Source organism: Pipistrellus hanaki, assembly GCF_964339955.1.
Source record: "Pipistrellus hanaki genome assembly, chromosome: 11".
In the NCBI taxonomy this organism is placed as follows: domain Eukaryota; kingdom Metazoa; phylum Chordata; class Mammalia; order Chiroptera; family Vespertilionidae; genus Pipistrellus; species Pipistrellus hanaki.
Genome location: NC_140513.1, coordinates 22374321 through 22397413, shown reverse-complemented (window position 1 = coordinate 22397413; position 23093 = coordinate 22374321). Strand labels below are relative to the sequence as shown.

At 42.5% G+C, this 23093-nt stretch overlaps 1 protein-coding gene across 2 annotated transcripts in view; it reads right to left on the bottom strand.

The window, feature by feature from the left end:
- The window catches only part of TEX10 (testis expressed 10), a 29672-nt gene extending 21339 nt beyond the window's left edge, over positions 1 to 8333 (bottom strand). Inside the window, exons 1-4 of one of the 2 annotated variants that reach the window (XM_084899754.1) lie at positions 8145 to 8333; positions 4197 to 4385; positions 1750 to 2462; positions 1124 to 1367 (exon numbers count right to left, since the gene is read on the bottom strand). In XM_084899754.1, the coding sequence (XP_084755880.1) occupies positions 1124 to 1367; positions 1750 to 2462; positions 4197 to 4376 (1137 nt within the window). In that variant the 5' untranslated portion in view covers positions 4377 to 4385; positions 8145 to 8333. The remainder of the gene's footprint in view (positions 1 to 1123; positions 1368 to 1749; positions 2463 to 4196; positions 4386 to 8144) is intronic. The other variant, XM_084899755.1, reaches the window with a different exon arrangement.
- Between the last annotated feature and the right edge of the window lie 14760 nt (positions 8334 to 23093).

Below are 23093 nucleotides of genomic sequence, written 5' to 3'. Positions count from 1 at the left end.
CTGTACTCCCAGGCCTGGACTAGCACCTGTTCAACAAACCTTTCTGCAATGATAAAGCTATGCCTTATGTGTTGTCCAAAATAGTAGCCACTAGCCACATGTAACTATTGAACACTTGAAATATAGCAGTGTGACGGAGGGCTTAAATCTTAACTAATTTTAAACAGCCACATTTACGGACAATAAATCTTTCATAAATTATTACACCTGACTATTCACAAATTCTAACCCTTGTGGGGAAAAGACAATAGCTATGAGACCTAGAGACAAAAAGTAGCAAGCATTAAAATACAAAACTAAATTTCCAGTGTGTAATTAGAACACTGACTCTGAGACGTCATTTAGGTTAATTTCACTCACACTACACCTGCAAGTACAGCTTACCTACAATAAAAGTAACATTTGGAGATTTTTCTGATCTTACACCCTTTGTCATGATAAAAGAGTATATGCTCAGCAAGTTCATGTGTAGCTTCTTCTCTAAAACAAAAGTTCAAAAACAACTCAGGGATGGTTATTAGATCTTTAGTGTGATCAATTTCTACTAAACTTGGCAATGTGGCACAAACCAGAAGAGACTACTTAATCAGCAATTTTTATCCCTAGAAGTAGCTGTTAGGTATTGAATGTTCCTACATAAACAATCTGCCATAAGCAATAAATTGTAATCCCACTGTGAATTATAACTAGTGAAAATAAGCATAATGTAAGTTATGCATTTCACTTAAAAATTTTTAATATTCAGATAACGCTCTCACAAATCTATTTTAATATTTGTTGTTTGGAGCAAAAGTAAAAAAAAAAAAAAAAAAAATTACAATTAAGCCCTAAGAATTTTTTGGAAAATGTGTAATTCCCTTCCCAGATGGCTTGGTTGGTTGGAGCATCACCAACCCCGTACACCAAAAAGGTTTCAGGTTCAGTTCCCTGCCAGGGTGCGTATGTGAGGCAACCAATATTTCTCTCTCTCTCTCCCTCTCTAACATCAATAAACATGTCCTCAGGAAAGGATTTTAAAAAGAAGAAAAAGTGTATAACCAATTAGTGGCAATATGCTAATATCTAGTCTGCCCATTTATGATAAAAGGTATTACTAAGAAATAAAGAACCCGTTAGTTCTCACCAATTTGTGGTTTTCATCATGTTGCTTAGAAAGTTTCCACAGAAGGGAAATAATATTAAGAACTTGCTGCATAACCTGCAGTGGTTCTCGTTCTACACCATTTCCAACAGAAGTAGCTAGTTGTGGAGGAACAGCTTCAATCCAGCACTCGATCAGCAATGGAATTATTATCTCAATAAATCCTTTGAAGTTTTCAGTAGATGACAAGCCTTCATCCACACTGCCTATTCCTCCAATCAGGTTCCTAATAAAGAATAAAAATGAAAAATATTTAATGATTAAAAATTATTCCTTGCTTAATATAAATCTTAAATATAAAGTACCAGTAAAAATAAAGAACCATGAATTGACAATTATATTGATCAAGACTAGTACGAAAAATAAAATTCTAAGATGACAAAGCCAAGAGGCTATCAAGCTTTACTTCTCATTAGGCTTTGCTAAAAATGAATAAATTAATACTTTCAAATGATTCCTCCCATCAGTAAATAAAACCAAATCATGAATAACTATTATGAAAACTATGAAAGACAACTGCATGTCTTCCCACCATTAGCCATCAATTGTCAGCAGTTATAATTCAATATAGGAAAACTGAGTGTGGACATAACTGAAATCCTTCTTACCGTAGCCTGAACTGTGAACTGACATTTGGCTGTGAACCCCCATTTTCATAAACCTGGATGTGTTGCTGGTCGTTGGCATGTTCCTTCCAGTTGATAAAAATGGAGTTGCTAGTGGCATGGGGATTTTCTTTTTGTTCCTGAAGTCCTTCACTTTCTCTCAACCTACTGGATCCATCTGCCAAGGCCTGAAGGAATTTACTGAGTCTCACTAAGACTTTCAGCCTCCACTGCTGAGAAGTGAGTCTCCGATTAGGGTTTACAGAAAGTATCCAGGACTGGGATCTGTCTCTATTTACCAATCCTTTGGACAGCTGCTGATGAGAAATAAGTTCTACAAAATTCTTAAGCAATATACTGCTACGGCCAGTAATTAGTGCTGGGTACTCTTCCAGCAGAATGTCCAAAACTTTCAAAGAGTCCTCCTGAATTCCTTCAGTAATGTGAGTCATGGCACTAGAGAGATGGGCACTTACCAAAGGAAAAAATGGAGAAATTTGTTCAGCTCGTATTTTGGGGGCCAGGAATTGAAGAAGTTGAACTGCTGCTAATCGTACATTAGCATCTTTATCTGTAAACACAGCAGTAACTTCACTTAATATGTTTGAAAGGTGTGCATCAATTATAAATGGGTATTGAGATAAAAGGTCTTTAAGTCCAAGAAGAGCACTTTGTTTAACCCCAGCATTATAGTGATGCATCTGTGATAGCAAATCCTATAAAAACATAAAAAATACAGGTTTTAGGTATATACACACACATAAATGTGCATTACATCATTTTCAAACAAACATGCTATCTAAAACTATACTGATAAACTGACACTTCTCGGGGAAACTGCTTCAATAAGTATTTCTAAATAACACTTAGCTTTTATTAAGATCAGAAACACAGTTTTATCTTTAAAGTACCTCTAGCCTAATAAAAATATTACATAATTTTTAATTAGAATTTTCTTTTTGAAAATAACTTGCATGCAGACTTAGGCACACTATCATTACTACCATTTAAAGACCTACTATGTATTAAACATATGTTGGGTACATTCTCATACTCTTAATTTAACAAGCTCTTTCTATTTTAAGTGGTTTTTCAAGGTGTATACATATTTTAGTCAATTATAACATGTGGCAATTTTCTTTGTGGAATAATTTACATAATCTGTGAAAAAATGACTTTTAATACCTTTTTGACATTATTTAACCTTTGGAGCTTAATAGCAAAACTAGAAAACACATATCATCTCAAAGACTTGTTCACAAATATTCATAACAGTTAAAAAGTGGGAACAATCAAATGTCTATCAACGTTAAAAAAAATGTAATATAACCATGCACTGAAATATTACTTGACAACAGAAAAGAATTAAGTACTGCTCTGATATATACTATAAAAATGAATCTCATAAATATGCTAATTAAAAGACCAATTACAAAAGACCTGGTATTGTATGATTCCATTTCTTTGAAATGCCCAGAAGCACATCTATGCAAATAGAAAGTGGATAAATGGCAGCCTAGGGCTAGAGGGAAGGAACAGGAGTGACTTTATAAGAGTATGTATAGCATTTCTTTCTAAAGTGATAAAAAATGTTTTAAAATTAGATTATCGTGAGAGCATTAACTGTAAATATTTTTAAAACCACTGAATTGTCACTGTAATGGGTGAATTTTATTATGTATAAATTACATTTCAATAAAGCTGTTAAGTTTTTAAGTAAAACTGCTCAAACTTCAATTAACTTCACACATTTATATATGTTATTTCATATATATATATATGTATATGTATATATATATATATATGTATATATATATATAAAAGCATAAGCGACTGAACAACCAAACAGCAGAATAACTGGTCCATCAGTCACTATAGCACACACTGACCACCAGGGGACAGGATCTGGTTCCCTCCTTTCTGGATGGGGCCTGTGGGGATCAGGTCAAAACAGGCTTTCCAACAGCTCCCCCCTCCAGGGGTCCCAGATTGCAAGTGGGCACAGGTCAGGCCGAGGGACCCCATGGGTGCATGAATCCATGCACCAGGCCTCTAGTGAATCTATAAGCTGTGTTATAAGGGTTCAAAAAATGAGCAAGAAGCCTATCTCAATGTGCTATATAATAAATAGCTTGGAGAAAAAACAGCTTGAAAACTGAAACATCAAAAACTTGACATATCAAGAAATAAAACACAAGGTATTTCCAGCTGCTATATTAAATCATCAAATGAGTATACAAGGGAGAAATCACTGTGGATTTAGTTGAGCAAGTCTTTCTGGGAGAGGTGGGAACACTGCAGTGGCAATATCAGATCAGGGTAACAGATGAACTCCCAACTCCAGCCATCAATAAGCCCTAAGAATTAAAACAACTTCTCACAAAAACCTAACTTTCTAGGTGATTTCAAAAAAAAAATCTAATTTTATCAAAATAATATTTATGATTTACCTTTATGTTAAGTTTTCTATTGTTTGTTGGAAGTGTTCCATCCTCTTTGAGTTGCTCAGGCAGATGTATAGTCTTCGTTTTAAAGTTTGTAACAGTAGCATTTTCTAACTTGGGCTTCTTTTTACCAACTTTTAGTTTTACTTTTTGAAAATCATCTTGGCGTTTTCTTTTTTTGGTCATTCTTGGGTGCTATAATAAAAATAATTAATTTAAAAATGGATAAAGACAAAATAAACTATGAAAGAATAAGGTATTTTTTCAACATTTACATTATCATTTATACCAAAGGTAATCAAGAATCAAGGCCAACAGTGAGTATACCAAAGGATCAAAATATTAACCCTTTGCACTCCGAACCATTCTGGACATTGGCTTCCAGCTCCTCGATGCTACTTTGTGGCGGAAACATGCGTTGAAATAACTCAATTCCCCATAATCACTAATAAACTGCAATGTCCCCTGAGAGAGGACATCTGAGTGATATGCTAGAATTCCGATGTCCCCTGAGAGGGGACAGCAGAGTGCAAAGGGTTAAATGGAAAATACCTTTACCAAGTAGCAATAAATAAAAAATTTAATTTAGCCAGGAGACTTGTAAAAAGAAGTCATTAACAAATTTGTCAAGGTTTTTTTTAACCATGGAACCTTCTGTAAAGCAATGTGCTAAATGGAAACCTTTTGAAATTTGCTATGGGAATGTGGCGGGTGAAGGCTGAAAGAGTGGGTTGGAAAGCAGCACAGAGTTCCTAAGATATCCTCTATCTAATTCTGAACCTTAGCAAAACAAAGCCGAGTTTGGAAACAAAAGTTGTTATTTAATGAAGCCTGTAATGGGAAAAGTTTCATGAACCTAAGTTGGGTGCTTGAAAAATGGATAAGATACAGATATGCAGCAAGGAGAGTTAATGAGCATTTCATGAGCAAAGAAAATGATATACGTAGATTAGGAGTAGAGGACAAGCCTGATATAGGCAAAAAATGAAGATGCCAGCATTTTGAACATGGGGAAAATTTCATACTAGATATAAACATAAAATAGTATCCAAAAAACAGGATGAAAAACAGCATAAAAGGAAATAAATACCAGCTGGATAAGGAACAAGACCAATTAGGCCATTACTATAAAAAATCAGACATGAACATGTCATCCTGACTTCCCCCTCTTCACCATATTCTTTCAACTTATATCCAAACCTTACCACTTACACACAAAATCTTTGATCTGTGCTTCCTACCCCCACCCCCTGGGGGAGGGGGGGGCCACTTCTTCCACTCTTTATCTCTAACCTAGACTGTTCAAGAGTTTTCCCACAGATGTTCTTGTCTCTAGTGTCTACTCCCTGGTAGACTGTTCAAGAGTTTTCCCACAGATGTTCTTGTCTCTAGTGTCTACTCCCTGGTCTATTTCTAAACACGTGACCAAGGCTCAGGAGCTTTCAGGGGCTTCTCTACTCCCTTTACTTTATCCTTCCCTTCTTCCTCTTCAACTTTTTCCCCGTACAAGCTAACTTCTGTCTAAAAAAGTCTCCTGTATCTAGAACCAGCTCAGCGCTTCTTAAAGCCTTTTCTACACTACAAAAATAATGAATTCTACCTTCCACTGTATACCTCACTGGAACAGTACCTCTGAAATAAATAAAACATCTCTGTTCTATCAGAATTATCCTATGCCTTGCTATTTTTTTTTTTTTAAAGTTAATGCTATACATGAGAGTCCAAAAAATTTAAGATGAAGGTTTACATTATTGGGAGGAAAATGGCTGGTGCAAGTCCAGCAGCTCAAGTTCCAGGAATCCAGAAGCCACTTGCCGATAAGCCATGGGCTAGGATTTGGCTATATAGGTTAAGGACAGATTCTAGAGACAGAGTGATCAGGTTCTTATTAAGGTCACCACTTTTTGGCTAGAGTTAACCAATGTGCCTCAGTTTTTATCTACATTAGCATCTGTTATGAGATAGGATGAATGAGGAGGAAATTAGTTCATTATTTGTAAAACACTCAGAACTGTACCTGGCACACTGGTAAACATGTAAGCTATAAGCACAAATATGTATAATTTCTTAAAGCATCTGGACTAGTACATACCAAGCACACTAGGAGATGCATTACATACATTAGCATTCATTTCTCACAAAACCACATGAGGGAAAGTGGAACTAAACCCATTTTCTAGATGTGACTCGGAAAGTTTTGTTAGTCCTTTATTAAGAAGTTTAAGAGGGCCTGGCTGGAGTCTTAGTGGCTGAGTGTTGACCTATGAACCAGAGGTCACGGTTGGATTCCGGTCAGGGCACATACCTAGGCTGCAGGCTCCATCCCCCAGTGTGGGGCGTGCAGGAGGCAGCTAGCTGGTCAGTGATTCTCTCTCATTATTCTCTCTCTCTCTCTCTCTCTCTCTCTCTCTCTCTCTCTCTCTCTCTCTTCATCTCCCTTTCTCTCTGAAACCAATAAAAATATTTTTTTTAAAGTTGAAGACAGTTCTGCATAACCAACTTTATATTAAATATACTAGAATCAAGGTGAAAATTGGAAAACTGAATAGAAAAAGGTCTCACCTTATTTCACTTATCCCATTCCCAAGTTTTCATCCCACCCACACCTATTGTTATTCTAGTCTAAAAAAAAAGGGGGGGAGTCAAACTTTTTTTTTTTTTAAAGTTACCTGGCCTCTTTTAATACCAAATAAAAAGTTTTTAATTGTTAGCGTTCCCTACAATTTATTAATTAGTATCAGAGATAAAAATAAATGGTACACGACATTCCGAAAATTCTAATGAATTAACTAGCCCTCCAAATCCTCTGTGCTACCTTTGGACACTAAATACCTAATGCATATCCAACAGCCTGCAGTCAAGTTTATGCCATATTCCTCATCATTTTGTAGTTGTAATACTTGTGTTTTCCGTCGGTTAGGAAAATTAAAAGAGGCTGAATGCCCTTCCTTGACTTTTTTAAGGCTGATAAGGTTCTTTTTATGGTACACACGGAGACCATTTTCATACTAGGACCGCTCTTCGAGTTACATTTCTGCCATTTTCACTCGAGATAAAAATTTTCATAGCACCGCCAACCAGGCAGCCTGACTAAGCTACTTTCACATCAGCGCGGACCGAATAGAAGACAGGCACTGCAGCTCCAGGGCCGGACACTCCCCATCCCGGAGCGTCAAGGTGGGGGAGCCCCCAAAACTGAACTCCATCCCTTCCAAAGACCGGTCTTCTAACTGCAACAGGAGGGGGATCCGGGATTCCCACCGAACCGCATTCCAGCCAATCTGTCTGCCATCTATTATTTCCCTCCCTAACTTCCAAATTCTCCCTCCCTCCCCCAAAGTGGGAAGGAGAAAGCACACTGCACTCAGTCTCTGCCAATTCCCTCTCCAACCCCTTCTCCGCCCATGAGCTCCCCCAAACTCTCCTGAGGGGTCCAATCGGGAGACACCACAGTCCCCTTCAAGCCGATGCCCCACGCGGGCCACTCCATCGAACCGGCGGCGCGGGTCCCCTCCACACCTGGCTGGCGAGTGGGAGACGACTGCTCCTCCGCTCCCCAAGTCTGCACAGTCTCGCACCCCAGAAGTGAGCACCCCACGGATTTGGAGAAACGATCGCTCCTTCGGCTCCCTGTGGAGCGCAGTCAGGACCGGAGCCGGGGAGGAGGAAGGGGCCCAAGCCACGCACACCCGCCCGAAAGTCTCCGGGACCCAAACCGCGTGAACCGGCCCCGTCACCGGAGGCGCTTCACACGCCCGCAGGCAACCGCCTCCGCACGGCCCGGCTCCGCACCCAGGGCGGGCTCCGCAGGGGCGCTCCGGCCCGGCACCCGCGGGGCGCACCCCGGCCTCCGCCGGCCCTGCCCGCCTGGGCCGCGGACCGGGGGGCGAGGGCCCCGCGCGCCGTCCCGCGCCCCGGGAGGGCCTGGCCCGATGGCGCCGGCCACTCACTCACCTGAGAGTCCGGCGCGGCCCGGGGCGCAGAGGCAGCGAGGAAGGGCGTCCGCGCAGGAGCCCTCGGAGGGACCGGCGCGCGCCGCTGGCCGCAGCCTCCCGCTCCCGGAGCGTGTTTTCAAATCCCCTGGTCCTCACGCGGCCGCGTCTCCTTCCGCCGCCCGGAAGTCAGGGCCCCTCCCGCGCCGCGCCGCGCTCACGTGACCGCGACCCGCAGCCGCGCGCGCGCAGCCGGGGGGGCGGGAGCGGCGGCGGCAGGCCCCGCCCCCGGGAGGCGGGGCGCCGGCGCCGGAAGCCCCCGCGCCCCGGGAGCTGAGGATGGAGAGCGCTGGACCCGAGCACAGAGCTGGGGGCTTGGTCCGGCCCTGAACTTGTCGGACCTGTGTGCGGGTGGTGCCCAGTTACGGCTGCCCTTCTCCCTACTCCAGACCACGGTTCTTCAGACCTGAAACCACATCCGAAGAAGAATATACGTTGAATTGAATCGAGAAAAGTTTCATTGGAACTGCAAGGGCCATAGAATCCCCTGGGACAGGAACCTGGATGGAGCAATTAAGAATTACTTGATAGCCGGGACCGGTTTGGCTCAGTGGATAGAGCGTCGGCCTGGGGACTGAAAGGTCCAGGGTTCGATTCCGGTCAAGGACATGTACCTTGGTTGCAGGCACATTCCCAGTAGGGGGTGTGCAAGAGGCAGCTGATCAATGAGAGAGAATCATCAATGTTTCTAGCTCTCTTTCCCTCTCTGTGAAAAATCAATAAAATATATTTTTTTAAAAAAAGAAAGAATTACTTGATAGAAGGCAAAATACACTTAGAAGCTGGAGTCTTAGGGGAGGGTTTCCCCTAATGCTTCCATTTCTCGGCACCAAGATTCCCACTACTGAAATGTAGTGGGCCCAGAGAATTGAAGGGAGAGATTAAAATGCCTCGGAAGGGGATGAGAAAACAAGGGGACTGGGTCTTTGAAAGATACCCTTGCCCAAGATTGGCAGGTGGTGTGTGGAGGAAAGAACCCCAGTTGATGGATTTTTAAACCTTGATTCAAATTTCTCTTTACAGCTTCCCAGATAGATATATGACTTAGTAAGGCTGACAACCGTATGAGCCTCAGTTTACTGGGTAGGGATTCAGAGGTAACCTGAGATCCAAGCACTGGACACAAAGGCGTTTGCTCACCAATTTTTAAAGATCAGATTACTTATAAACATTTCTGGATTTCTGTAGGGTTTTTTGTTTTGTTTTGTTTTGTTCTGTTTTTTTTTTGAAAATGTGATTCTTATGATCAGAGGTAAAGTGGCAGACCAAGGTGCTCACCTCTCGTTCCTGGCAACACGGCCGAACATCCATAATCTCCTTGAATCCACTGTAAACATAAACATTTGGGAGTCACCAATATTATAGGGCATTAAAAAGTATGAGACTAAATCCGAAAATGAAAGGTTTATTGACATCCAGATATGTCCCCTGAACTCCAAACTTATGTCTAATAGCTTATTCAACATTTGCTTTGGATATCACTATATGTCTCAAGGTCAACATGTCCAAAATGGAACTCCTGATTTTCCCCCTTAAATCTATTCTTCCTCCAACTTCTTCATCTCAAATAGCAACTCCATCCTTCCAGTCTCTCATACCAAAACCTTTGGGGTTTTTTTTTGTTTGTTTGTTTTGTTTTTGGCTTTTTTCTTTTACATCTCATATTTAATCCAAAAGGAAACTCTGTTGACTTAACCTTCAAACACATCCTGACTTCCCCTACTGTACACCACCTCCCCAGCTGATCTAAGCCATCCCATGCTCACTGTTAAAAGCTTCTGAGTAGGTTTCCCTGTTTCCACCAGTGCAGTCTAGATAGTTTTCCCATACAATATAACCCCAGCAGTGTGGCTGTGTGGTGATTTAAAAATCTAAGGAAAAGTCACTCTTTGGCTCAAAACCCCTCAATATTCCAATGTCATTTGCAGTGAAAGCCAGTTCCCTATGATGATCTCGAGGACTGCTGTATTCTGACATGTCCCTTACCCTCTGAGAACACCTCCTAGCTCTCTCTCCTTGTTCACTCTGCTCCAGTCTGTAGCAAGGTGGGCCTGCTGATGATGTAGCTGACAGACGTAGTGGTGACCTGGCTAAAGGAGCAGCCTGTCCTCAGCAGCAGCCAACTGTTGTCATAAGGGAATGCCATCACATTTTCAAGAAAAATAAATAAATAACACGCCCAGAAACCCAGAAATGTGAATAAGAGATTTGATCTTTAAAAATTGATGAGCAAATACCTTTGTGTCCTGTCTAAAAACACGGTGTGGGCCAAACAAAATACTTATGAGCAGATTGCCAATTTATAGCCTCTGTTTTAAGACACAAAAGGTATGTAAGTGAAGGTAGCCTTTTTTCCAACTTATAAGTAGCCCATAGTTTTTTTCTACTTGGGAGTAAGGAAGGAGCAGGGAATAATCTTTTAAAATATTAACAAGGCCTACACAAAAAAATGTTAAGAGCCTTCTACATCTTTCTCCATTTGAAATTATTACTTAGGATTTGTGTTCTTTTGTCCTTTATTATATTGCTCCAACAACTTGATCTATTCCTTGTCACTAATTTCTTTATTTGTTTTGGTATTGTGTTTCTCAAAAATCTCTAGATTTGGATTCCTTTTTTTCTTCCCTAGAAGTCAAGTGAGTGTGGTTAGGACTATAATAATTTTTGAAAGAAAAGTTTCAATTAACGGGTGGGAATAAAAATGTCCTTGCTGGAAGCCCAGTGGTGGGCATAGAGCATACTTTCATGGTCATGGCCATGACCATACTTACCTTTAGCAAGGCTGGGAAATGTAGTATAGCTCAGAAAGAAGAGGAGACTGGGTTTTTATAGACAGCATTCAGTCGGCCATGCCCTCTCAGCCTTGTTCATGCTCCACACTGCTGTCCATGATAATTATCTGAATCCCAAATCTGATCCTGCCATTCCCCTGCTAAAGAAACATAGGCAGTGGTTTTCTATCACTGAACAACAAATATTTTTTTTTTGAGTATTTACTGTGTGCTGAACATTGTAGATATAATAAGGAAAAATAAAAATTCTGTATTTGTCCTCCTGGAGCTACAGAGGAGCCAAAATCTTGGGAATCATACGTGGCTCTTCCTTCCCTCTCACCATTACACCCAGTCCTCCACGAACACCTGTGCCTTCCACCTCCAGCCGAAGGATCCCTCTGCACCCCTCCTTCTCTGTTTCCCACCAGTGTCACTGTTCTAAAGGGTCTTAAAAATCCTAAATTACATAGCTTATACATAACCAGATTTAGAGGACTTTATCAAATGAGCCATGAATGTGCAGTGTGGAGGGAAATGAAGCATTTAATTTCAGTTAATTTGTTGACATTACCCGTGTTTATGTTTATTTGCACTCTGCTCTTGCTTGAAGGTGTGAGGGAACTTTTCCAGGAATGCTCTGTGGAGTGACTAGGTTCTTTATCTATGCCTGTGGTCCATGAGATTTCCTCTTCTATTCTTTTTTTAAATATATATATTTATTGATTTTTTACAGAGAAGAAGGGAGAAGGATAGAGACTTAGAAACATCGATCAGCTGCCTCCTGCACACCCCCGACGACTGGGGATGCCCCCTCAACCAATGTACATGCCCTTGACTGGAATCGAACCTGGGACCCTTCAGTCCGCAGGCTGACGCTCTATCCACTGAACCAAACTGGTTAGGGCTCCTCTTCTATTCTTGCAACAAACTCCCTTTAATTGCAATTGCTCTGATGGCTTTCTGCTCCTAGCCATCAAAAGATTCTTCAGTGAAACATTATTTTCATTTTTGAAGAATGTATTTAACATCTAAGGTAGGTATTGCATAATACTAGATGTTTGAGGGTACCTATCATGCAAAGTGCTTTGGCAGTGCTCAGGCCCAATTTAAGGAAGAACAAGACATCTGTAATATCTTTATGTTACTGCTGTTACAAATTACCACAAATGTAGTGGTTTAAAGCAATACCCATTTATTATCTCATGGGTCTGTAGATCAGAAATAAGCCAGTCAGAGAAAGATAAACATCACCATCTCACTCGTTTGTGGAATATAATGAACAACATAAACTGATTAACAAAAACAGAAGCAGAGTCATAGAAGCATCGAACAGACCATCCAACCTATGAGGGAAGGTGGGGGTGGGGGTGTGGTTGGGGAGGGTGAGGGGGTAAGAGATCAACCAAAAGACTTATATGCATGCATATGAGCATAACCAATGGACACAGACAGTAGGAGGGTGAGGGCCTATGCTGGGGTATGGGGGTGGCTGGGGAGAGGTCATTTGGGGGGCGGGGAGGAGACTCATGCAATACTTTAAACAAAAAATTAAAAAGTTTGAAATTGTGTCACAGTTTTAAAAAATTTAAGTACATGTAGCAGTGAACTGTAATTAATATGATACACACACACACACACACACACACACACACACACTAGTGGCCAAATGCATGGATTTGTGCACACTGAAAGGAAATTAATTAGAAGGTGGCCAGCGGGGCGGGACTGAGCAGATGGCCAGACACGACCTGGAGCCAGCCTCCCGCGTCCCTTCCCAGCCGGCAGCACCTAGGACGTCTGCAGAGTGAGCAGTGAGCAGGGTACCTCTTGCAGGTGGGGTCTCTCGGCCTGGCCTGCGGGGACTCGGCAGAAACCAGCTCTCTGACATCCCCTGGAGTGCAAGAGGGAACTCTGTAAAGTTGCTGTCATACAGGATGTGGAACACAAATGCAAGTGTGCAGTAAACCACATGCAGGGCCAACAGTGCACCAGCAACAATGTAACCTACGGCCAAAGGTGGAATCGCCAGGTCCTGCCTGGCAATTGGGCTCCCTCCTCTCTGGTTCCAGGGTGCGTCACCCGTCACCCAAGAATCGAGCTGCCAAGTCACTACAGCTCAGCAGCTCCTGCGTTGAGTGTTTGCCCCAAACACTGGTGGTCAGTGAACGCCATACCTACTGGTCAGTTGTATCTATATATATAGATATATATGCATTTCATCCTCACAATGACCTGATAAAATAAGTACTAATATTACTCAAATTTTATAGATGACACACTGAAATACAGAAATATGAAATAATTTTTCCAAGGTCACACAACTTTCAAATTGTGGTGCAGGGAATTTTTACCTGGTAGTCTGCCTTCACTGATTACACACTGCCTCCTGCACACCCCCCACCGGGGATGTGCCCGCAACCAAGGCACATGCCCTTGACTGGAACTGAACCCGGGACCTTTCAGTCCGCAGGCCGACGCTCCATCCACCAAGCCAAACCGGTTTCAGCTAGGATGTTTATTGTTGCTGTTTTCCATTGTTTAGTCCCACCCTTTCATGTTAGGTCACTTTACAGTGTCCTCTCCACGACTGATCAGGACACCCTGTCAACAGACAGCACCCAACCCCTGGTTTATCCCCCTTCTGATCCTGCCTCAGAAGCAGCAGCCAATCCTGGACTGGTCCCCACTTCCCTTTTCCATCCTAGAAACCTTCAGTGGGAACTACAACTTTCAAAAAATGCTGCCTCCCTCCCTCCTGTGGCAGCATTCCAGGTTCCTCTGGTCTGTCCCCTTTGCCCTCTCCCCTGCCTTGGGGCAATAATTAATCATCTGAGTATAGTCTTTAGTTAATTAGGCATAGTCCATCCTTCTGTAGCACAGCCTTGGGCTTTTTTAGATGATGGGCTTTCTAAGGCAGAGTCCTCCATGTTTTTACATTTCCTGTAGATCTTTAGGCCTAATAACTCTGGGACCACAGAGATAATCCTTGGGACTAGTAGGAGAATGAGTGGTCTTTAATGGATCTATTCCTTGGTTATTGCATGCTCCTTTTCTCAATTTATTATTATGGAACATCTGTCTTCCACTCTCACTAAAATGCCCACTCCAAAAAGGGAGGACTGGAATCTCAGTCGTCTTTATACTCTACTACAGGGCTGGTGCACAAAAATTTGTGCACTTGGGGGCGGGAGTCCTGCACCCTCTCATAGTCCAGGATCCCTTGGGGGATGTCCATCTGCTGGCTTAGGCCCACTCCCTGGGGGATTTGGCCTAAGCTGTCAGTGAGACATCCCTCTAGCAGCCCAGGAGGTGTCTGACTCATAGCCAACTAATGGTGGGGAGCTGGCCTAAGCCATTAGTCAGACATCCTTAGCGCTGGCATGGAGGCGGGAGAGGCTCTTGCCACCGCTGCTGTGCCAGCCAGCCATGAGCTGGCTTCTGGCTATGCTGCACTCCCCCTGTGGAAGCGCACTGACCTCCAGGGGCAGCTCCTGCATTGAGCGTCTTCCCCCTGGTGGTCAGTGCACATTACAGCAACTGGTCATTCCGGTCATTCTGCTGATAGGGTCAATTTGCATATTACCCTTTTATTATATAGAATACATTACACAACCCTTTGCTCAAAATATTTGGTCACTCATCATATTTTTATGGAGGTGGGCATTACTCTTTGCCAGGAATTGGGTTAGAACTAAGATTTAATTATGGGCCAGACCCAGTCTCTGCTCTCAAAGAGCCTGCAGTCTAATGGAGATCACTGACAACCAAACTGGCAAGCACAAGGCACCCTGAGAGCTGACGGGCTTAGGACAGAATGCCAATGAGCACCGTGAAGGAAATCTATGATCTGTGGAAGCTTTCCAGGTGGAGAACATGTGGAGACTCAGGGAGTGCAGCTTGCACAGAGGGCATGGGAGCTCACCACCCCCCTTTCCCTTACCTTGCCTATGTATCTCCTCCATCTGACTGTTCCTGAGCTATATCCCTTTATATAAACTAGTAATCTAATACTGAACAGAAGAACAAAATAAAAATAAAAAAGAAAGAACTGTCACCAGACAGGTCTCAGTGAATGAATTCAACAAATTTTAAAACATATATCAGGATAAAGAAACTTGATTAAAATAATTAGGAAGAGAGAAAATATCTTAGGAAAACAGACAAAAATAATGTAAATTAAGAATAAAAGAGAAAGAAAATGGGGGGGCTTAGCCAACGAACCTATATGTATAACCCTATAGACACAAACAACAGTGTGGTGAGGCCAGAGGGAAGGGGGGCAGGGCTTGGTGGAGGTGGGCAAAGGGGAGGCAAATGGGGACATATGTAATAGTGCCAACAATAAAAATAAAATTTTGAAAAGAATTTAAAAATTCAAAATAAAGATTTGTGGACTTGCAGGACATTGCTTAGAAGCTACTCTGAATGCCATTTCCCAGGCATGTGCATATTTGGACACTGACCTACGCCATCTCATTCTGTAATTCCCCTTCACCACCTCCTATCCTCATCCTGACCCCTCCTCAAGTTCTTACTGTTTTTGTACTCATTGAAGCACATTGCAACGTTTGTTCCTTCTACACCTATAGATGGGAGACACAAGGCATGCAACTCTCTTGCCTGGTGGGAGCCTGCATATGGTAGATACTAATACATACTCTAGAATGATGAAGTGAAAGGAAATTTTTGGAACTGATGCTTCAACACAGAACCTGTTCCTCACCATTCCGCAAGCCCAAAGCCACTCTGCAGTCCCAACCAGACCCTACCCACTTCCCGTCGCTGCCCTCGATCCCCCCAGGGCATGGAAAGCATTTTTTTAACCGGGTTGTGGAGATATTTGGACAGCAGTATAAAGTTACCAGAGTTCATCAAGCTGAATACTTACAATGGATGGATTGCATGGTCTGTAGAGTGTATCTCAATAAAGCTGTTAGAAGTTAAAAAGAAGGGAGGCCTGGGAACAACTCTGGGAGCCAATCTATAGTGCTCGGCACAAAAAAAAAATGTTAATTTTTTTAATAAATGGAAGAGATCTTGCTGCATAACACATATTTCACCAATCTTAAGCATACTGATTTTTACATTTTATTTTTTAAAAATACATTTTGTTGATTTTTTTACAGAGAGTAAAATAGAGGGATTGAGGGTTAGAAACATTAATCAGCTGCCTCCTGCACACCTCCTACTGGTGATGTGCCCGCAACCAAGGTACATGCCCTTAACCAGAATCAAACCTGGGACCCCCCAAGTCTGCAGACCAATGCTCTATCCACTGAGCCAAACGGGTTAGGGCTATTTTTAAAAAATATATATTTTATTGATTTTGTACAGAGAGGAAGGGAGAGAGATAGAGAGTTAGAAACATCGATGAGAGTCATCGATCAGCTGCCTCTTGCACACCCCCTACTGGGCATATGCCTGCAACCAAGGTACATGCCCTTGACCGGAATCGAACCCGGGACCCTTCAGTCCTCAAGCCGACGCTCTATCCATTGAGCCAAACTGGTTTCAGCAGGGCTATTTTTTTATACTTTAATGTGAACATCTCTTACAACTGACTTTACATGTGTATTAAAACTTGAGAATGGGTGTCAGTCAGGGGCTTGGTAAAAAAAAAAAGCCCAGAAACTATAATAGAGGGACGCTTTCTAAAGATGTGTTGCACTGCTACATTTTGGATGGCACACAAGACAACCTGATGAGGAAAAGCACATCGCTGATGACTGAATCAGACTCTCCATGTGAGAAAACCCTGATGAAAAGTCATCAGAGTTTGGATTTTTTTAAAAACAAAACTGAATGCCGAAACCAGTTTGGCTCAGCGGATAGAGCATCGGCCTATAGACTGAAAGGTCCCAGGTTTGATTCCGGACAAGGGCATGTACCTTGGTTGTTGGCACATTCCCAGTAGGGGGTGTGCAAGAGGCAGCTGATCGATGTTTCTCTCTCATCGATGTTTCTAACTCTCTCTTCCTCTCTGTTAAAAAAAAAATCAATAAAATATATTTAAAAAAAATATAACTGAGATAAGGAGAGAAAGGAAAAAATCATACGGGATTTACTATAATAAAGATAGAAGTATAATATTACCCATGGACACAGACAATAGTGTGGTGAAGGCCTGGGGTGGGGGTGGGGCAGGCTAAAAGGGGCCAGTGGGGGGAGGGAGGGAGGGGGAAAGGGGGACATTTGTAATACTTCAACAATAAAAATAAATTTTATGAAAAAAAGAGCTAGAAGTAGACTTAATAACCTAAAGAAAAAGCCTGTAACAGGATTAACTAATAGGATTACCGGTAGGTAGTGACAAATCAGGGAAAGAGGTCTCTCTCCAGAGGAAAGGAGGGGTACCTTGGAGGAAGTCTTTAGAGAGAAAAGGTAAACTAATGAGCTGCACATGACATCAGGGAAACCACTTAATCTCTCAGGGGATGATTCCATTCTAGAGTTTTCTTGTCTGTTAAATAATAGGGTTATCTAAGCAAAGGGGTCCTCCCACTCAACACACAGCAGAGCCAATCAGGGAACGCTGAGCTTTGCCGTGGAGAAACTAAGACAATTTATTGGCAGGGCGCCAAGCCGGGAGAACGGGAGAGCTAAAAAGCTCAAAATCTGAACTTCCCTTTGGTTTTTATTCAAAGATTTTAAAATATATTTTTACTGATTTCAGAGAGGAAGGGAGAGGGAGAGATAGAAACATCAGTGATGAGAGAGAATCATTGATTGGTTTGCCTCCTGTATGTCCCCTATTGGGGACTGAGCCCAAAACCTGGGACCCTTCTATCCTCAGGCTGACTGAGCCAAACCGGTTAGCGCTACTTAAGGAATTTTAAAGGCAAAGATTGAGAATGAGGGGTTAAGGGTCAAGGAGGAGCTGGATGGTTAGGTTCTTTTCATTTTAGTACTTTTTTTTTTTTTCATGTTTCACAGGATTTATTTTACACCTTCTACCAAACAGCACTTTAAACGCTGACCTGGAAACTCCCTAATAAGATAAAGCAAAGACAACTGCGTTTATCTTATGAGAAATGAGATTTATAGTCTTCAAACATTATTGCACTTTAGCTTTCATAATTTGACAATGCATTTGTGAACAATCTTCAGATAACTAGTTTTAACACATTAAAGACACCTTTAAGCAGGATGAGTATCCTAAGTTGTTTATCAGGTAAACATTTCACAATCATTACTTATATTAGCAGTGACGGCAGAGCTGGGCAGCGAACTCGTGGGTCCTTCTCAAGGCCACAGCTCTTGGGGCTTCCCATCTCCCTGTGCGTGAGGTTTGGTAATCCACTGGGCGCCAGGATTCCTTCGGATAGCCTTACGGAGTGGATCAATGAGGACCACCACCAAGAATTTGTGGAATCTTCATTAAAAATCCAGGACTCACCGAGCCCCACAGTGGTGTCCACCTCACTCCTTGGCAATAGACTGAAGGCTTCGAGCAAACTTCAGCTGGTAACTGCCACGATGGGCAGGCTTACCTTAGGTCACACACCCTTAGGAACTGGGCATCTGCAGCCACCACGGAGCACTCGAATCCTTTATAGGACATAACTTTGGCTTGGCCTTGTATCCTAGTCTGTGTGCTTTATCGGGTCAGGTGGGAGAGGGGGCAGTGAGGGGGACCCCTCTGGAGCGCAGAGAGCTGGTGATACTGCCAGCAGTGCACCCCGAGAAGGAAGGGCATGACATCCCAGGGCTTCTTCCTCCACAGCTCCTGGCTGTACTTGGAAGCACCCGTCTAGGCTTATCTGTACAGTTGGATCAAACAAAAATGTTTTAAAATAGCACTACCTCCAAAACCGGTTTGGCTCAGTGGATAGAGCATCGGCCTGTAGACTGAAAGATCCCGGGTTTGATTCTGGTCAAGGGCATGTACCTTGGTGGTGGACGCATCCCCAGTAGGGGGTGTGCAGGAGGCAGCTGATTGATGATTCTCTCTCATCGATGTTTCTAACTCTCTATCCCTCTTCCTCCTTTCTGTAAAAAAATCAATAAAATATATTTTAAAATAAATAAAATAAAATAGCGCTACATATGTATATTTTTCATTATATTAACAAGGTAGTATTATTGCAGAAAACTAGGAAAACAGAGAAAATCGTAAACAAACAAAAAAAAAAAGTACTTGTTACTCCAAGAATTACTATTACCAGGTTGGAGCATTATCTGTTCGATATTTTTTATACACACACACATTTGTTTTGATATGTTTTGCTTTATGAAATTGCTATTTAAAATTCAACATATTCTTTGTATTCTGCTTCTATTTCTTAAAAGCACGGTTGTCCAATAACCAAGTAGCATTCCATTTTATAAGTATAAAGAATGAGAAAATCCCTCATATTGGCCATAAGGAAAAATTTTGGCACCAGTGATGTAAGTTTTAGTTACAGGAAAAATTCCCTGGGGCAATGTCTCAATCAGGGTCCCTGGGGGAGACAGATGGGGCACTTTAAGAGGGAAATTTGAGGATTGTTTAATACAGGATCTATTTACAGTAGGGGTGTCGAACTCAATCAGAGAAGGGGCCAAAATCTAAAATCCAGCCTAAATCGAGGGCCGAATGTACCTTGGTGGTGGACGCATCCCCAGTAGGGGGTGTGCAGTCATAAACTGACAATGTCATAAACTGACAGTGGAGTGCAGTGATGAGAGCGCGGTGTGGGCCACATTGCAAGGCCTGGCGGGCTGGATTTGGCCCGCGGGCCTTGTGTTTGACACATGTGATTTACAGAGATTCTTTAGGGAGCAGGGATTAGGTGCTGATGGCACCTATTAGCCTAAGGGCATGAGGAAGGAGGAGGGGGCAGTAACTTAAATCTGGAAACAAAGAAAACTCATTAGAGACCCCTGCCAGATAGAAGTTGTAACAGGTACTTACTAGAGAGACAGGCAGCCAAAATAGAGCTACTGCATCATCCAGCACTCTCAATTCTAGATTAAAAATAAATAAATAAATAAATCAGTACCTCAAAGAGATACGTGCATATCTATGTTCATTACAACATTATTTATTATAGCCAAGATATGGAAACAACCCAAATGTCTGTTGATGGATGAATGGATAAAGAAATTGTGCCATATGTGGGTGCCATCATACCTCTGCTGCTGCCACTGCTGGCAGCGCAAGTCTCGGGCAGCCCTGGTTACCTGAGCCTTGGGCAGCCCTGGGCGGCTGGGCAGCCACCATCTGAGGCTTGCCTGTGCCTCGGGCCAGCCCTGGGTGGCTGGAGGGCTGAGGGGACTTGGCGCCACCATCTTGTGGCTGTGGGCACTGCCATATTTGAGGGCATGGCAGTCAACTAGTGTATTCCCTCCTTATTGGCTCTGGGCACTACCATCTTTGCATCAGCGTGAGGGTCAATTGGCATATTCCCTCTTTATTATATAGGATTGTTAGGGGAAGGTGTTAGGCATGGAGAGAAAGAACTGGGAGGGAGGGCAGAAGGGTACATAAAGCAGACATTGAAAAAAGAGGAATTTATGTAAAAACTAGAGGCCCAGTGCATGAAATTAATACACTTGGGGTGGGAGGCAGAGGTGTCCCTCAGCCCAGCCTGCACCCTCTTGCAATCTGGGAGCCCTTGGAGGATGTCCGTCTGATGGCTTAGGCCTGTTTCCCATGGGGAGTGGGCCTAAGCCGGCAGTCAGACATCCTTAGTGCTGTTGCAGAGGTGGGAGAGGCACTCACCACCTCCACTGCCACTGTGCTTGCCAGCCATGAGCCCAGTTTCTGGGGAGCAGTTCCCAGCTCCCAGCTCCCAAGCTGGGCTCATGGCTGGCAAGCACAGTGGCAGTGGCGGCAGGAGCCTCTCCTACCTCTGCAACAGCACTAAGGATGCTGTTGAGTATCTGCCCCCTGGTGGTCAGTGCATGTCACAGTGACCAGTGGTTCACAGTTCGGTAGATTTGCAGGTTAGCCTTTTATTATATAGGAGGATGATCCAGGTTGATACATATTGAGAAACTATTCAACTTTTCGGAAAATAAAATTACAATAAAAATGGTTTGTTACAAAAACACAAATTAGCAAACGGAACAAAACAATTACTTTCCTATTCATTATTTGTTCATCTTGCTTTCTTCTAATTAACAGCACAACCTATTGTTTTGTCCTTCAGTTTTAAACAATTATGAGCATTCTGAGTGAGGGCCCTCACTTTCTCAAGTATTCTGGATATGTTGAGTATGTCAATACTTAGTTACTTGGAACCAGTGATAATCCTGGGGACCAACATGAAGCTTAATTGTCTGCCTTCTGCAGACCCCTCTCTAGCTGTTTGTCCTGCTGAGTGCTTCTTTCCTTATCTTACATCTTACATTATGGTGGAGTGTTCTAACACACACACACCCGGTGTAAGCTTCTGGAAGGCAGGACTGACCTGACCCTGACATGCATGGATGAGGTCAGTTCACATGCCCTGGAGTATAGAAGGGAATGGAATGGCAAGCCCAGAGACAACCTGGATGCCATTGCCTTCGTAGGTGCAGACATGACTTAGTGCTCCTTGCATTAGGTATTGTTCTGTAAGGATGTTGGGGGCAGGAGGGTTGGGGTGGGGGGGAAGGGGACAGGGTTTCAAGGAACATTCTCACATCTCCCAGTCCATGCTCTAATGTATTGGGTCGGCAGCTAAGTAATTGCGGATTTTTAAAAGAAAATCAAAGACAATTTTTTCATGGAACTAAATAACTTTATTCTGTAATGTATTGCCCATTTTGATCAATGACCTTTTGCCATCTTTCAGGCAGCATCATAATCCCACGTTCAAAAAACTTCTGTTTTTTATTAGCAAAAAACTGAATCAGGTACGATTTGACATCATCATCATTATTGAAATTTTTACCATTCAAGGAGTTTTGTAAAGATCGAAACAAAAAGTAATCAGATGGTGCAAGGTCAGGACTATATGGTGGATGTGGCAAAATATCCCAACCAAGCTCCATTAATTTTTGCCGAGTGACCAAAGATGTGTGTGGCCTTGCATTGTCATGATGGAATACAACACCTTTTCGATTTGTCAATTCGGGCCACTTTTCTTCAACTGCATTGTTTAATTTCGTTAGTTGTTCAATGTAGACATCAGAATTGATCGTTCGGTTGGGTGGTAAGAGTTCAAAGTAGACAATTCCTTTGTAATCCCACCAAACTGATAACAAAACCTTCTTTTGATGAATATCAGCTTTTGATGTTGTTTGAGTTGGTTCACCTGGCCTGCTCCACGATCTTTTCCACTTGATATTGTTGTAAACAACCCATTTTTCATCGCCAGTTATCAGTCGTTTTAAAAATGGATCATTTTCATTACGTTTCTTTAGCAAATCGCAGCTGCTAATGCGTTGCGTTAACTGTGATTCTTTCAGTTCGTGAGGAACCCATGTATTGAGTTTTTGAACATAGCCAAGTTGTTTTAAGTGATTTTCAATGCATGTATGTGATACATGAAGCTTCTCTACAATCTCACGTGTTGTACTGTGACAGTCCGAATTGATTATTGCTTTGATTAGGGCGTCATCAACTTCAACTGGACGACCAGAGCGTCTTTCATCTTTGAGTGAAAAATCACCAGAACGAAATTTGGCAAACCAATTTTGACACTGCCGTTCTTTTAAGGCTTCGTCACCATAAACAGCACATAACTTTTTATGAGCTTGTGATGCGTTTTTCCCTTGCAGAAATAAAAAAGCAAAATATGACGAAAATGTTCCTTTTGATTTTCCATTTTTCAACGAACGCCAAACAAAAACTACAAAACAGATCAAAAAACTTTTTTTACTGATTAACAGCTGAATAGCCAACTATCAAATACAAAATGTGTTTTACATTTGTACTACGTCTGCAAACCTAAAAATTCAACTGAAGCCATATATGTGTGAAACCCGCAATTACTTAGTTGCCGACCCAATATCTATCAAGTGAGGACCCCAGGGAAGACAGTCTTTATGCCAGGTGGGTCCCCGCACATAGTAGCTACTAACATATTTCTGGAATTAATGGATGGGTGACAAACACTTGTGCAATGGAAAGAAGTCTAGTCCCCACTATTCACCCCACAAGCCCAAAGCCCAGGCTATGTCTCTACGAATAGATGTTAAGTTTTAACCTTTTTCTTCCAAATAATGCT